The sequence below is a fragment of the Cervus canadensis genome, chromosome 11, assembly GCF_019320065.1.
Source record: "Cervus canadensis isolate Bull #8, Minnesota chromosome 11, ASM1932006v1, whole genome shotgun sequence".
Lineage (NCBI taxonomy): Eukaryota > Metazoa > Chordata > Mammalia > Artiodactyla > Cervidae > Cervus > Cervus canadensis.
In genome coordinates, this window is record NC_057396.1 from 7,328,765 (window position 1) to 7,345,356 (window position 16,592).

Genomic DNA, 16,592 nt, shown 5'->3' on the forward strand with positions numbered 1-16,592 from the left:
TATTCTCACTTTCTGATTCTTTTCTTTCTTTCTGTGTTTAAAGAATGAGACTCAGTGCGTTTTAGTGAAAGAACCAACACTTTTGATAGTTTAATTTTTTTAAACTGCATTCAATTTCTAAGAAGTCACAAATCACATTTTTTGGTCCAATTCAATAATTGTGATACAAAATGTACACAGTTGATTCTTAGTCCTCTTTGTACGTGTTTCTCTGACCGAAGTCCTGATGTGGGTAGCAGCATACAAAGGAAAGGAAACTAACAGTCTCTTTTAATCTTTCAACAAAGACATACTACCAGTGCCAGACATTGTTCAAGGTGAACAATAAAACAGAGAACAAAGAAGACAAAATTCTCATCCTTACTGTACTTATATCGTAATGATTGAGATTCACGTTATCATTGAGTGTAAAGACATTAATGTTTCTCTCTCTTGTATCTGTAATCTACCCCCTCTTCATTTCTCTGTTGTTTTAATTATTCTCATCACATTGTTGATATTTGTGTTTGCCTAAACTAGTCCCTTACCAAATATGTTTTACATACAATTTAATAGGGTCATAAAGGATAAATCTCAATAAGACTTTGTCCAAAGTAATCAAAACTCTATTAACAACTTTTTAATTCTGCTTCTTCCAAGTGATAAACAAGATACCTTAAAATTTGTTTTTAAATAAAGCTGTTAATTTTCCTTATGTGGTCTTTGAAAATATTCTATCAGAGACACATTATTCTAAAAGACTGGAAGCATGCTGGTGTTTTCTAAGTTGGTCAAGTTAAGGCAAAATTTGTCTTTTCAAAGTATAATTTATACCAGGTCAGATGGTGAAGGCAACATAAAGAATTTTAAGAAAGTGCCTATAATTAGAGATAACTGCTATCACTGGAGAAAAAAAGGGTGAGCCAATCTATTCTGAATTTTATGGATCTGCTATATTGAATGAGTACATAATTAGAAGAAGAAACTAACAGCTTCAATTTCAGAAACTAACATCTTCAACTTAACTTGAAGATAACTGCAACGGTTGGGAGGAAATGGAAGCATCTAGACACCTGTATTTATGGATAAAAGGAGAAAAAGTTCTGAAAACAAAATGAAATAATTATCTTAAAGGAAATAGTTTTATGATGTCCAGGTAAATAAATTTGGAAAAAGTACACTAAAGCAATAATGGTTAATTCAAATTGCTTTAAAAGTGATTATTTGCTGTATTACTCAGGGAACAAAAACCAGGACTCTGACAACCTAGAGGGGTGGGATGGGATAGGAGGTGGAGGGAGGTTCAAGAGAGAGGGGATATATATATATATATGTATATATATATATATATATATATATATATATATATGTGACTGATCCATGTTAATGTATGGCAGAAGCCAATACAATATTGCAAAGCAATTATCCTTTAATTAAAAATAAGTAAAATTTAAAAAAGCAATTAGGGGCATATCCAATAGAACTCTGACCCTCTAATATTCTTACCTGCTTCATTTGTGCGGATCATTCGAGATGGAGTGCTTGGATCTCCAGTCCCAATTGGATTGGTGGCCACCACTCTAAATTCATATTCTACCCAGGGGTTCAGGTCCACCGCCATGGCTGATTCCATGTCCCCTGTTATGACTTCTGGGACTATGGAGAGGAAGGAAATTTCATGTCATTAGGTAAACTTTATCTTCTTGGGCTCCAAAATCACTGCAAATTGTGACTGCAGCCATGAAATTAAAAGACTCTTCCTCCTTGGAAGGAAAGCTATGACCAATTAGACAGCATATTGAAAAGCAGAGACATTACTTTGCTGACAAAGTTCCGTCTAGTCCAAGCTGTGGTTTTTTCAGTAGTCAGGTATGGATGTGAGAGTTGGCCCATAAAGAAAGCTGAGTGCCAAAGAATTGATGTCTTTGAACTGTGGTGTTGGAGAAGACTCTTGAGAGTTCCTTGGACAGCAAGGAAATCAAACCAGTCAATCCTAAAGGAAATCAATCCTGGATATTCATTGGAAGGACTAATGCTGAAGCTGAAGCTCCAATACTTTGGCCATCTGATGCAAATAACTGATTCACTGGAAAAGACCCTGATGTTGGGAAAGATTGAACGCAGGAGGAGAAGGGGATGACAGAGGATGAGATGGTTGGAGAGCATCACTGACTCAATGGACATGGGTTTGAGCAAGCTCCAGGAGTTGGTGATGGACAGGGAAGCCTGGTGTGCTGCAGTCCATGGGGTCACAAAGAATTGGACACAACTGAGCGACTGAACTGAATTGAACTGAGGTGAACTAGAAATGCTCATAGATTGCAATCAAAGACATTAGGCCCTGACAGACACGGCAGGCTTCTGCATATACCCTTATATCGTGTGGTCACGTGTCACTTCCATTCTCATTAGTGAAACAAAAGTCAGTCTTCAGAAGTAAGCAGTTGCACATGCCAAAGTCTGTTATAGCTGGAATTCTTTCATCTCATCTTTACACATAGATGGACACAACACAACTTGCCATTATCTACACTAAAATCTTTTTGTCAACCTTTCAACCCCAGAGAAGATGCCAACCAATGCTCCAATTTAAGCAAACACTTCTTCTATTTCTAGGGAAATTTCTTGAGCAGTTTGCCTCTCCCAGCTCTGGCAAACATTCTCAGCTACTTGGCAGTTCCAAGCAGTGGTTTAAGAATATATCTCTCTAATTTAAAAACTCTAGTTTGTGGTTTCAAAGTAGAAGCTCTGAACTCTCCTTGGAGTGACTTTTGTACTACATTTAGATTTTTATTAAAACATAAAACTGTGTGTCAATATAATTACCACATAGTAAAGCATTTTCACGTAGTGTTTATGCTCTATCTGGGACTGCTTTTCTTGTTCCCTCATCTCTGCTGTCTAGGAAATATTTCTGGAAAACATTTGTTCCAGAGGTGAAAGTGTGGAAGTGAAAAATCTCCCTATGAAGTGCAAACATCCTCTGAATTTATAGCTGCCCTGATTTCTGTTTAAGCATGGCAGGGCAGTGTTAGGGAGGGGAGAGGCTTTTACTTGATGACACTGTAGATTTTACTACAACAAGGTGAAATAAAATGCATCTTGCATTTCCCATGAAAATCTCTCTTGAAATGCAACAAGAGAATGTTACCAAATAATCAGTTCCATGAAAGGTGAATGCTCAGAGCATAGGCAGTGTGGACTGCCTGACCAATCTCACAGCCCTACAGAGCTGACTTTTTAAAGCAGTGAAGTGAAAACATGAAAAAAAAAAAAAATGTCTATCTTCTTTTGCTGCACTGCCAGATGAGCAAACATCCTTGAAGTCTGAGTGGTAGAGGATTAAGGCCACTGTTGAGGACACTGCTTGGCAGAATGCTGAGCTGTGTCTGCCAAACCTAAAGGTGGGAAGAAGAGATACCAAGACACTCAGCTCTCCCGAGACCCAAGAACAAACTGATTCACCAGTACTTGCCTTGGGTCCATCGGGACCTACTGTTTCATTGACTTCTGTTTATGTCAGTCACTTCAAGGAACTCCGGACATAGAGGTCATCCCTCATCCTTTACTCTAATCCCTAGAGAACTCTGTCTGTCTCAATTGCCATCCTTCCCTAATGTTTAAAAGCCTTTTACTATGATCTTTGGAATTCATAATCCATCACTAGCAAAATCCCCTTGTCCGCATCCCTCTTCCTCAACTTGCTTCCAACGTTTTACTCCAGGAGAAAACTGAGTCCCTTCTGAAGCAACTTCATGCTTCTCAAGGGGTAGCGCTCTTAAAATATTGTACAGAAGAGTATCCAGTCTGGCTCAGTGGTGTCTCTCTCCTACCTGCTCCCTTACCCTGCCAAAGTCTTGCAGGCATGCAGATATTTTTCTACTTAAAAACAAAACAAAATTATTTTAAATTTTTCTTGCTTTCCAACCTTCACCCAGTCTCTATGTTTCTTTTACAGCAAAACTTCTTGAGAGTTATTAATATTTGTCCCTTATTTGCCATCTCCATTTATTCTCTTTTAATTCACTCTTGAAACTTCCTAAGTGGTGCAGAGGTAAAGAATCTCCCTGCCAAAGCAGGAGATGCAGGAGACATACATTCCCCTGGAGGAGGGAATGGCTACCCACTTGCGTATTCTTAACTGGAAAATTCCATGGACAGAGGAGCCTGGTGGACTACAGTTCATGGGGTCACAAAGAGTCAGACATGACTGAGCACACACACATACACACACATTCATTCTCAGACTCACTCCAGCCAGGTTCTCACCTCCAGCAATCCACCGAAACTGCTCCCGTCAAGATCAGCAGTGACCTCCTATTCTAAAACTCTGTGCTCGGGTCTCTGTTCCTTATTTCATTTGTTCCTACGTCATGCTTTGACACAGTCAATCATTCTCTGCTCTTTGAAGTGCTTTTCAAAACTTTCGCTCTTCTTGTTCCCAATTATGTCTCTTCAATCTGCATTACTTCTTTCTTTTTATCTTCCAGATGCACCGCAGTTCTACTACTGCCTTTTCTTTTTTATTGTACTCTAAGGTGATCTTATCCAGTTTCATGGTTCTAAATACCTTCTGTATGCTGATGACTGTAACATTTTCAGCCATGAACTTCCTCCCTAGACTCCAAATTCATAAGCCCTGTAATCTATTAAACATTTCCATTTAGATAGAGTAACTCTTCATTTCCTCCCCTACTTTTGCAGTATTCCTTATTTGGTGAATGACAATTGCTGTACCCCCAAACTTTGAGGCCATCCTGTATTTCTATCTTTTTCTCTTGTCCCACTCTAATTCATAAGCACATTATGATATCTCTGACTTCAGAGTATCTTGATTTCTCCACTTCCACTTGCAGTAAGACTTCTTAAAAAAGTTGTCTACATTAACTTTTCTCCCATTTTCTCTTGAGCCAATTCTTGTGAGTCTTTAGTCCTTAAGATTTTACTAAAACTTCTAGAATCAAGATCATGAATGACCTCTGGTTTGTTTAAATCAATGATCAATTCTCATTTCCTCATAATAGTTGCCAAGTCAGCAGCATTGCACCCAGTTGATTAATTTCTCTTCCTTGATAGATTTTATTCTTTTGTCTGTCATGATATCACATTGTCTTTTTCTAAAACTAAATGGCTGCTTACTCTCTATATCTTTGGTTGAATCCTCTTTTCCTTAACCTCTTACTATTGGAATGCTTGAGGGCTCAATTTTCATACTCCTTTTTTCTTTATTTTATGCTTATATCCTTGGAGAGCTCATGCAGTCTTATGGCATTAAATGCAATTTATATGCCAATAATTTCCTAATTTATATCTTCATTCTAAACCTCACTTTTAAACTCCAGTCTCATATATCTAGGTGCCATTTGATCTCCATAAAGGCCTACTAGTCTCCAAGTACAGTTATATAGGGGTTAGGGTTTTGACATACTAATTTTGGGGAGACACAACTCAGTCCAAAGCAGGCAGGTGATGATTTAAAATATTTTAAAATTTAAATAATTTAAAAAAATACACTTTATGTTTCAACACTATGTTAGATTTCAGGTGTACTACATAATGATTTGACCTTTGAGTATATTCTGAAATGACTGCCATAGTATGTCTACTAACCATCTGTCCCCAAACAAATATATTACAATATTACTAACCATACTTTTACTCTTACTCTTATGCTATATATTACATGCCTGTAACTTGTTTATTTATAATTGGAGGTTTATACCTCTAATCTCTTTCACCTGCTTTACATCTCCCAACCCCACCCTTCTGATAACACCAGTCTAGTCTCTGTATCTAAGAGTCTGTTTTCATTTTGCTTCGTTTGTCTGTTTGGTGAATTTCACATATAAGTGAGATTGTGTGGTATTTGATTATTTCCTTAGCATAAGACCCACCAAACCCATCCATGTTGTGTCAAATGGCAAGATTCCATTTTTACTATAGTGAATTGAAGTCGCTCAGTCATGTCTGACTCTTTGCGACCCCATGGACTGTAGCATACCAGGCTCCTCCCTCCATGGGATTCTCCAGGCAAGATTACTGGAGTGGGTTGCCGTTTCCTTCTCCAGGGGATCTTCCCATCTCAGGGATCGAACCCGGGTCTCCCACATTCCAGGCAGATGCTTAAACATCTGAGCCACCAGGGAAGCCCACTATGTATTTTTACTACAGCTGAGCAATATTCCATTGTGTGTGTGTGTGTATCAAATATTCATTATCCAGCTATCAATGAACACGTAGATTGCTTCTGTATCTTTGCTATTATAAATAATGCTTCAGTGAATATTGGAATGCATACATCTTTTTGAGCTAATGCTTTTATTTTATTTGGGTAAATACCCCAAAGTAGGATTGCTGGATTGTTTAGTAATTCAATTTCTTAATTCTTTTGAGAGAGTTATTACTGTTTCCATAGTGGCTATACCAACTTATGTTCCTATGAAGAGTGCACAGTACTTTCCTTTTTGCCATATGCTCATCAGCATTTTTTATTTATTGCCTTTTCAATAAAAACAGTTCTCATAGGGTTGAGGTAATAGCTCATTGCAGTTTCAACATGCATTTCTCTGTCATTAGGGATGATGAGCATCTTTTCATGTGTCTGTGCCCATCTCTATGTCTTCTTTGGAAAAATGTCTATTCAGATCCTCTGCTTATTTTTTTAATTAAGTTTGATTTTGTTGATGATGAGTTGTATGAGTTCTTTGTATATTTTGTGTATTAACTCCTTATTAGATGTATGATTTGCAAATATCTTCAAATATCTAAATAGACTACCTTTCTGTTTTGTTGATAGTTTCTTTTGCTATGCTAAAGTTTTTAGTTTGATGTAGTCCCATTTGTTTATTTTTGTTTTGTTGTCCTTACCTGAGAAGATAGAGCCCCCAAAATATTAAGTCTCATGATGAAGAGCATATTATGTTTTCTTCTAGGAATTTGATGGTTTCATTTAAGTCTTTAATCCATTTTGAGTTAATTTTTGGTATATGGCGTGAGAAAGTAGTCCAATTTGATTTCTCTGTATGAAGCTATTCAGTTTTCCCAGCATTATTTACTGAAAAGGTTTTTCTTTCACCATTTTATATTCTTGCATCATTTATCATAGACTAATTGACCAAATGTGTGTGGGTTTATTTCTGGGCTCTCATTTCCATACTATTTTGATTACTGTAGCTTGGAAGTACATTTTGAAATCAAGGAACATGATACTCCAACTTTTGTTTTCTTGTTCAATTGTATAGGCTGTTTGGATGTTTTGTGTTTCCATACAAATTTTAGAAATTATTTGTTCTAGATTTATGAAAAATGTCATTGGTATTTTGATAGATACTGGTTTGAATTTGTAGATTGCCTTAGGTAGTTTGGTTATTATAACAATATTAATTCTTTCATTAAATCATTTTCTATGTATAGTATAGTATTATGTCATCTGAAAACTGAGTTTTATATCCTTTCCAATTTGGCTTCCTTCCATTTATTTTTTTGTCTGATTGTTATGGCCAGGACTTCCATAAAAGTGGCATTTGAACTGCAGCACGCCAGGCCTCTCTGTCCATCACCAACTCCCAGAGTTCATCCAAACCCATGTCCATTGAGTCAGTGATGCCACCCAACCATATTATTCTCTGTTGTCCCCTTCTCCTCCTGCCCTCAAACTTTCCCAGCATCAGGGTCTTTTCAAATGTGTCAGCTCTTCGCATCAGGTGGCCAAAGTATTATAGTTTCAGCTTCAACATCAGTCCTTCCAATGAGCACCCAGGACTGATCTCCTTTAGGATGGACTGGTTGGATCTCCTTGCAGTCCAAGGGACTCTCAAGAATCTTCTCCAACACCACAGTTTAAAAGCATCAATTCTTCAGTGCTCAGCTTTCTTTATAGTCCAACTCTCACATCCGTACATGGCCACTGGAAAAACCACAGCTTTGACTAGACGGACCTTTGTTGGCAAAGAAATGTCTCTGTTATTTAATATGCTGTCTAGGTTGGTCATAACTTTCCTTCCAAGGAGTAAGTGTCTTTTAATTTCACAGCTGCAATCACCATCTGCAGTGATTTTGGGGCCCAGAAAAATAAAGTCTGACACTGTTTCCACTGTTTCCCCATCTATTTGCCATGAAGTGACGGGACTGGATGCCATGATCTTAGTTTTCTGTGTTGAGCTTTAAGCCAACTTTTTCACTCTTCTCTTTCACTTTCATCAAGAGGCTCTTTAGTTCTTCTTCACGTTCTGCCATAAGGGTGGTGTCATCTGCATATCTGAGGTCATTGATATTTCTCCCGGCAATCTTGATTCCAGCTTGTCCTTCCTGCAGCCCAGCATTTCTCATGATGTGCTTTGCATATAAGTTAAATAAGGAGGGTGAAAATATACAGCCTTGATGTACTCCTTTTCCTATTTGGAACCAGTCTGTTGTTCCATGTCCAGTTCTAACTGTTGCTTCCTGACCTGCATACAGATTTCTCAGGAGGCTGGTAAGGTGGTCTGGTATTCCCATCTCTTTCAGAATTTTCCAGTTTATTGTGATCCACACAGTCAAAGGCTTTGGCATAGTCAATAAATCAGAAATAGATGTTTTTCTGGAACTCTCTTGCTTTTTTGATGATCCAGTGATGTTGGCAATTTGATCTCTGGTTCCTCTGCCTTTTCTAAAACCAGCTTGAACATCTGGAAGTTCACGGTTCACGTATTGCTGAAGACTGACTTGGAGAATTTTAAGCATTACTTTATTAGCGTATGAGATGAGTGCAATTGTGCGGTAGTTTGAGCGTTCTTTGGGATTGGAATGAAAAGTGACCTTTTCCAGTCCTGTGGCCACTGCTGAGTTTTCCAAATTTGCTGGCATATTGAGTGCAGCACTTTCACAGCATCATCTTTCAGGATTTGAAATAGCTCAACTGGTATTCCATCACTTCCACTAGCTTTGTTTGTAGTGATGCTTCCTAAGGACCACTGACTTCCCATTCCAGGATATCTGGCTCTGGTGAGTGATCACACCATCGTGATTACCTAGGTCATGAAGATCTTTTTAATATAGTTCTTCTGTGTATTCTTGCCACCCCTTCTTAATATCTTCTGCTTCTGCTAGGTTCCTACCATTTATGTCCTTTATTGAACCCATCTTTGCATGAAATGTTCCCTTGGTATCTCTAATTTTCTTGAAGAGATCTCATCTTTCCAATTCTATTGTTTTCCTCTATTTCTTTGCATTGATCCCCGAGGAAGACTTTCTTATCTCTCCTTTCTATTCTTTGGAACTCTGAATTCATATGGGTATATCTTTCCTTTTCCCCTTTGCTTTTCACTTCCCTTCATTTCACAGCTATTTGTAAGGCCTCCCCAGACAGCCATTTTGCTTTTTTGCATTTGTTTTTCTTGGGGGTGGTCTTGATCCCTGTCTCCTGTACAGTGTCATGAACCTCCGTTCATAGTTCATCAGGCACTCTGTCTATCAAATCTAGTCCCTTAAATCTATTTCTCACTTCCACTGTATTGTCATAAGGGATTTGATTTAGGTCATACCTGAATGGTCTAGTGGTTTTCTTCACTTTCTTCAATTTCAGTCTGAATTTGGCAATAAGGAGTTGTCATACATAGATTTTACTATGTTGAGGTGTTTTTCCTCCATAGCTACTTTATTGAGAATTTTTGTCATAAATGAATGTTGAATTTTGTCAAAAGCTTTTCTGTACCTATTTTGTTGATTATATGACTTTCATGCTTCAATTTTTTATTGTTTTATATATCACAAGGATTGATATGGGAATATTGGATCATCTTTGCATTCCTGGTATAAATCCCACTTGATTTTGGTGTGTGATTCTATTTATTCAATTCAGCTTGTTAATATTATGTTGAGGATTTTTGAATGTGTTCATCAGTGATATTGGCATCTATTTTTCTTTTCTGTTTTGTCTTTATCTAGTTTTGAAATCAAGGTGATGTTTCCCTCACAGAATGATTTTGGAAGTGTCTTTATCTCTCAATTTTTTGGATAGTTTGAGAAGAATAGGTGTTAACACTCCTTTAAATATTTGGACTTCTAAGGTGGCACTAGTGGTAAAGACCTGCCAGCCAATGCAGGAGACATAAGAGACATGGATTTGATCCCTGGGTTGAGAGGATCCCTGGAGGAGGGCATGGCAACCCATTCCAGTATTCTTGCCTGGAGAATCTCATGGACAGAAGAACCTGGCAGGTTATAGTCCATAGGGTCACAAGAGTCAGACACAAGTGAAGTGACTTAACATGCAAGTATGAACATACATTAGCAGACCAATGCATTCTAGTTCTTTTTTAAATTTATTTTATTTAATTTTTGGCTGTGCAGACTCTTAGTTTCTTGATCGGGATCTAACCCACAGCTCCTGCACTGGAAGTGTGAACTCTTAATCACTGGACAGTCTGGGAAGTCTCCAGCCTTTAGCTATTTAGTAGTATATTGTTTACCATCCATATGTTTGTGATTTTTTTGCAATTTTTATCTTGTAGCTGATTTCTAGTCTTAAGTCATTGTAGTTGGAAAAGTACTCAGTATGATTTAATTCTTCAAAAATGTGTGCTGTGGTCTAGCATGTGGTTTATCCTGGAGAATAATACATGTGCACTTCCAGATAATGTGTATTCTGCCATTTTGGATGGAATGCTCTGTAGATATCAATTAATCCACCTGGTGTAATGTAACATTTAAGGACAGTGTTTCCTATTGATTTTCTGTCTGGAAGCTGAGTCCATTAATGTAAGCAAAATCTTAAAATCCTCACTACTATTGTGCTACTGCCAAGTTTTCCTTTATTTTGTTAACACAGGCTTTATGTACACAAGTGTTCCTGTGTCATATATATATATATGTATATATATATATATATATATAATTGTTTTATTTTCTTTTTGGATTGATATTTGTGTATATTTATAATTGTTATATTTTCTTTTTGGATTGATCTCTTCAACAGTATAAAATATCTTTGCTTGTCTCTTGTTACAGTCTCTGCTTTAAAGTCTATTTTGTCTAACATAAATGTAGATGCCACAACTTTCTTTTGGTTTCAGTGTGCATAGAATACTTTTTTCCAGTATGAATATGCAAAAAGATATGATGCTGAGAGATGAACTCCCCAGGTCAGTAGTGCCAAATACACTAACTGGAGAAGAGTGGAGCAATGGCTCCAGAAAGAATGAAAAGGCTGAGCCAAAGCAAAAGCAATGCCCAGTTGTGGATGTGCCTGGTGATGGAAGTAAAGTTTGATGCTGTAAAGAACAATATTGAATAGGAATCTGGAATGTTAGGTCCATGGATCAAGGTAAATTGGAAGTGGTCAAAAAGGAGATGGCAACAGTGAATATTGACATTTTAGGAATCAGTGAAATAAAATGGAATGGAATGGATGAATTTCACTCAGATGACCATTATACCTACTACTGTGGGCAGGAATCCCTTAGAAGAAATGGAGTAGCCATCATAGTTAAAAAAAAAAAAAAAGAGTCCAAGATGCAGTACGTGGATGCAATCTCAAAAACCACAGAATGATCCCTGTTCATTTGCAAGGCAAACCCCTCAGTATCACAGTAATCTAAGTCTATGCTCCAACCACTAACTCCAAAAAAGCTGAAGTTGAACAGTTCTATGAAGACCGACAAAATCTTCTAGAACTAACACTAAAAAAAAAAAAAAAAAAGATGCCCTTTACATGATAGGGGAATGGAATGCAAAGGTAGGAAGTCAAGAGATACCTGGAGTAGCAGGTAAGTTTGGCCTTAGAGTACAAAATGAAGCAGGGCAAAAGCTGATAGAATTTTGCCAAGGAAATGCATTGATTATAGCCAAAACCCGCTTCCAACAACACAAGAGATGACTTTACACACAGACATCACCAGATGGTCAATATCAAAATTAGACTGACTCTATTCTTTGCAGATGAAGAAGGAGAAACTATACAGTCAGTAAAAACAAGACTGGAACCTGACTGTGGATAAGATAATGAACTCCTTATTGCAAAATTCAGGCTGAAAGAAAGTAGGGAAAACCACGAGACCATTCAGGTATAATCTAAATCAGAACTGTTATAATTATACAGTGGAAGTGACACAGTGCCTAAAGAACTATGGAAAAAGATTCATAACATTGTACAAGGGGCAGTGATCAAAATTATCCCCAAGAAAAAGAAATGCAAAAAGGCTAAATGGTTGTCTGAAGAGGCCTTACAAATAGCTGAGAAAAGAAGAGAAGCTAAAGGCAAAGGAGAAAAGGAAAGATATATCCATCTGAATGCACAGTTCCAAAGAATAGCAAGAAGAGATAAGAAAGCCTTCCTCAGTGATCAGTGCAAAGAAATAGAGGAAAAAAATAAAACTGGAAAGACTAGAGATCTCTTCAAGAATATTAGAGATACCAAGGGAATATTTTATGCAAAGATGGGCACAATAAAGGACAGAAACTGTATGGACCTAAAAGATGCAGAAGATATTATGAAGAGGTGGCTGGAATACACAGAAGAATTATATAAAAAAGATCTTAATGACCCAGATAACCATGATGGTGTGATCACTCACCTAGAGCCAAACATCTTGGAGTGTGAAGTCAAGTGGACCTTAGGAAGCATCACTACAAGTAAAGCTAGTGGAGGTGATGGAACTCCAGCTGAGCTTCTTCAAATCCTAAAAGACGATAGCATTAAAGTGCTGCACTCAATATGCCAGCAAATTTGGAAAACTCAGCAGTGGCCTCAGGACTGGAAAAGGTCAGTTTTCATTCCAATCCCAAAGAAAGGCAATGCCAAAGAATGCTCAAACTACCACACAATTGCACTCATCTCACATGCTAGTAGAATAATGCCCAAAATTCTCCAAACTAGGCTTCAACAGTACATGAACTGAGAAATTCCATATGTAGAAGCTGGATTTAGAAAAGGCAGAGGAACCAGAGACAAAATTGCCAACATCCATTGGATCATAGAAAAAGGAAGAGAATTCCAGAAAAACATCTACTTCTGCTTCATTGACTAAGCTAAAGCCTTTGACTGTGTGGATCACAACAATCTGTGAAAAATTCTTAAAGAGAAGGGAATACCAGATCACCTTACCTGCCTCCTGACAAATCTGTATGTAGGTTAAGAAAAAACAGTTAGAACCAGACAGAGAACAACAGACTGAATCCAAATTGGGAAAGGAGTACGTCAAGGCTGTATACTGTCACCCTGCTTATTTAACTTCTATGCAGAGTACATCATGAGAAATGCCCAGCTGGATGAAGCACAAACTTGAATCGAGCTTTCTGGGAGAAATATCAATAACCTCGGATATGCAGATGACACCACGCCTATGGCAGAAAGCAAAGAGGGACTAAAAAGCCTCTTGATGAAAGTGAGAGAGGAGAGCAAAGAAGCTAGCTTAAAACTCACCATTCAAAACATGAAGATCATGGCATCCAGGCCCATCGCTTCATGGCAAATAGGGAAACAATGAAGACAGTGAAAGACTTTATTTTCTTGGGCTCCAAAATCACTGCAGATGGTAACAGCAATCATGAAATTAAAAGATGTTTCCTGCTTGGAAGGAAAGCTATGACAAGCCTAGACAGCATATTAAAAAGCAGAGATATTACTTTGCCAACAAAGGTCTGTCTAGCCAAAGCTATGGTTTTTCTTGTAGTCATGTGTGGAAGTGAGAGTTGGACCATAAAGAAAGGTGAGCACCAAAAAATTGATGCTTTTGAACTGTGGTGTTGGAGAAGACTCTTGAGAGTCCCTTGGACTGCAAGGAGATCAAACCAGTCCATCCTAAAGGAAATCAGTCTTGGATACTCAGTGGAAGGACTGATGCTAAAGCTGAAGCTACAATACTTTGGCCACCTGATGACCAATTAACTGACTCATGGAAAGGACCCCGATGCTAGGAAAAATTGAAGTCAGTAGAAGTGCACAACAGAGGATGAGATGGTTGGATGGCATCACTGAATCAATGGTCATGAGTTTCAGCGACCTCCAGGAGTTGGTGATGTACAGGGAAGCCTGGTATGCTGCAGTCTATGGGGTCACAAATAGTTGGATACGACTGAGTGCCTGAACTGAACTCAATTGACCTTTTCCCATCCCCCAACTTTCAATTTGTTTCTGAAGAACTGATGTGAGTCTCTTGTCAGCATCATATATACAGTTCTTGTTTTCTCATTCATTCTCTGTATTTCCTTCAATTGGAGCATTAGTCTATTTAAATTTATAATGATTATTGATAAGTATGGAGTAACTATACGGTTACTTGTTTTCTGGTTGTTTCCACAGTTCTTTTTTGTTCTCTTCTTTTCTCTTTTTGTGATTTGATGACTACTTCTAGGTTTATATTTGGATTTCTCTTGCATTTTTGTGTGTATTTCTTGTAAATTTTTGATGTGTGATTATCATGACATTCATATATAAACATATAGCTGTATATACATGTCCATATATATATATGCACAGTTTTATATAGTATACATATACTTATTAAGTTGGGTATCTCTTAAATTTAAATGCTTTTTAACAACTCTGCATTTTTAGTCCCCCTGATGTTTAATGTTATTGACATCATTTTATACCTTTTGCTTTGTGTATCTCTTAACAACTTATTGTTTTCATAAAAGATTTAACTACTTTTGTCTTTAACCTTCCTACTAGGTTTATACGTGATTCAAAGTCACTCAAAGTGTTAGTTGCTCAGTCATGTCTGACTTTTTGTGACCACATGGACTGTAACTCACCAAGCTCCTCTGTCCATTTAATTCTCTGGGTAAGAATAATGGAGTGGGTTGCCATCCCTTCTTCAGGAAAAAGTGAAAGTCACTCAGTTGTGTCCAACTCTTTGCAACTCCATGGACTATACAGTCCATGGAATTCTCCAGGCCAGAATATGGGAGTGGGTAGCCTTTCCTCTTCCAGGGGATCTTTCCAACCCAAGACTTGAACCCAGGTCTCCCTCATGGCAGGTGGATTCTTTACCAGCTGAGCCACTACGGAAGCCCAAGAATACTGGAGTGGGTACCCTATCCCTTCTCCAGGGGATCTTCCTGACCCAGGAATAGCCCAGGATCTCCTGCATTGCTGCTGCTGCTGCTGATGCTAAGTCGCTTCAGTCGTGTCTGACTCTGCAACCCCATAGACGGGAGCCCAGCAGGCTCCCTCATCCCTGGGATTCTCCAGGCAAGAACACTGGAGTGGGCTGCCATTTCCTTCTTCAATGCATGAAAGTGAAAAGTGAAAGTGAAGTCACTCAGTCATGTCCAACTCTTCGCGACCCCGTGGACTGCAGTCTACCAGGCTTCTCTGTCCATGGGATTTTCCAGGCAAGAGTACTGGAGTGGGGTGCCATTGCCTTCTCCGCCTGCATTGCAGGCAGATTCTTTAGCACCTGAGCTACCAGGGAAGCCCCCCCTCTCCAGGCGATCATTCCAATCCAGGGATCGTATCCTGGTCTCCTGAATTGTAAGTGGATTCTTTACCACCTGAGCCAGCAGGGAAGCCAAATTTATACGTGGTTAGTCTACTACTTTTAAGTTTTTTTGCATTTGCCTTTACTATTGAGATTTTCCTTTTTATACTTTTTATATTTCTCAGTCAGTCAGTCAGTTCAGATGCTTCTCACTCAAGGATGTCTGGCTCTAGGTGAGTGACAATATAGTTTTATTGTGAGAATTCGCATTTCTAATTCTGGTCTTTTCTGCTTTGAGTAATCCCTTTAACATTCCTTGTAAAGCTGGTTTGGTGGTGTTGAACTATTTTAAGTTTTGCTTGTCTGTAAATCTCCTTATCTCTCCTTCACATTTTACTGATATCCCTTTTAGGTAGAGTATTCTAGGTTGTACATTTTTTTCCTTTCATCATTTTGAATACATCATGCCACTTCTTGCCTGCAGTGTTTCTGCCCAGAAGTCAGCTTATTTTATTATGTGGATTCTTTTGTAATATGTTTTTCTTTGACTGATTTTAAAGTTATCTGTTTATCTTTAATGTCAGCATTTAATTATGATGTGTCTTGGTTTGGAATTCTCTGGGTTGGCCTTACTTGGTATGCTCTGTCCTTCTGGGAGCCTGCCATTTGTTTCCATTACCAGGTTAGGGAAGTTTTCAGCTATTATTTCTTTAAATGAATTATCTGACCCTTTCTTCTTTTTCTGGGACCTCTATAACGTGAATGTTAGTAAACTTGATGTTGTCCCAGAGGTCTCTCAAACTGTCTTTAAATTTTTTTTTTTCAACTTTGATAATATTCGCTACTCTGTCTTCAGTTTGATGATTTATTACTCTGTATTATCTAATATAGTATTGATTTTTTCTTGTATATTTATTTCAGTTATTGTGTTTTTCAGCTCTGTTTGGACTTTTTAATATTTTCTAGCTCTTTGTTAAAATTATCACTATGTTCATGTATGTTCTTCTGAGTTTAGTGAGCATCTCTGTGAAGATTACCTTGAATTTCTACCAAGTAGATTGCTTATCTCTACTTTGTTCAGTTTTTTTTCCTAAGATTTTGTCTTGTTCCTTGTATCATATTCCTCTGTCTTCTTATTTTGTCTATTTGTCTGTTTGTTTCTATATGTTAGATAGGTCATTAACATTTCCCTATCACTGAGAAGTGATCTCA

General features: G+C 37.9%; 1 protein-coding gene across 1 annotated transcript in view; it reads right to left on the bottom strand.

The window, feature by feature from the left end:
* CNTN5 (contactin 5) overlaps window positions 1-16,592 on the bottom strand; it is a 1,555,907-nt gene that overhangs the window by 78,265 nt on the left and 1,461,050 nt on the right. The window contains exon 18 of the mRNA XM_043481782.1: window positions 1,486-1,635. Coding sequence (XP_043337717.1) covers window positions 1,486-1,635 — 150 coding nt within the window. The remainder of the gene's footprint in view (window positions 1-1,485; window positions 1,636-16,592) is intronic.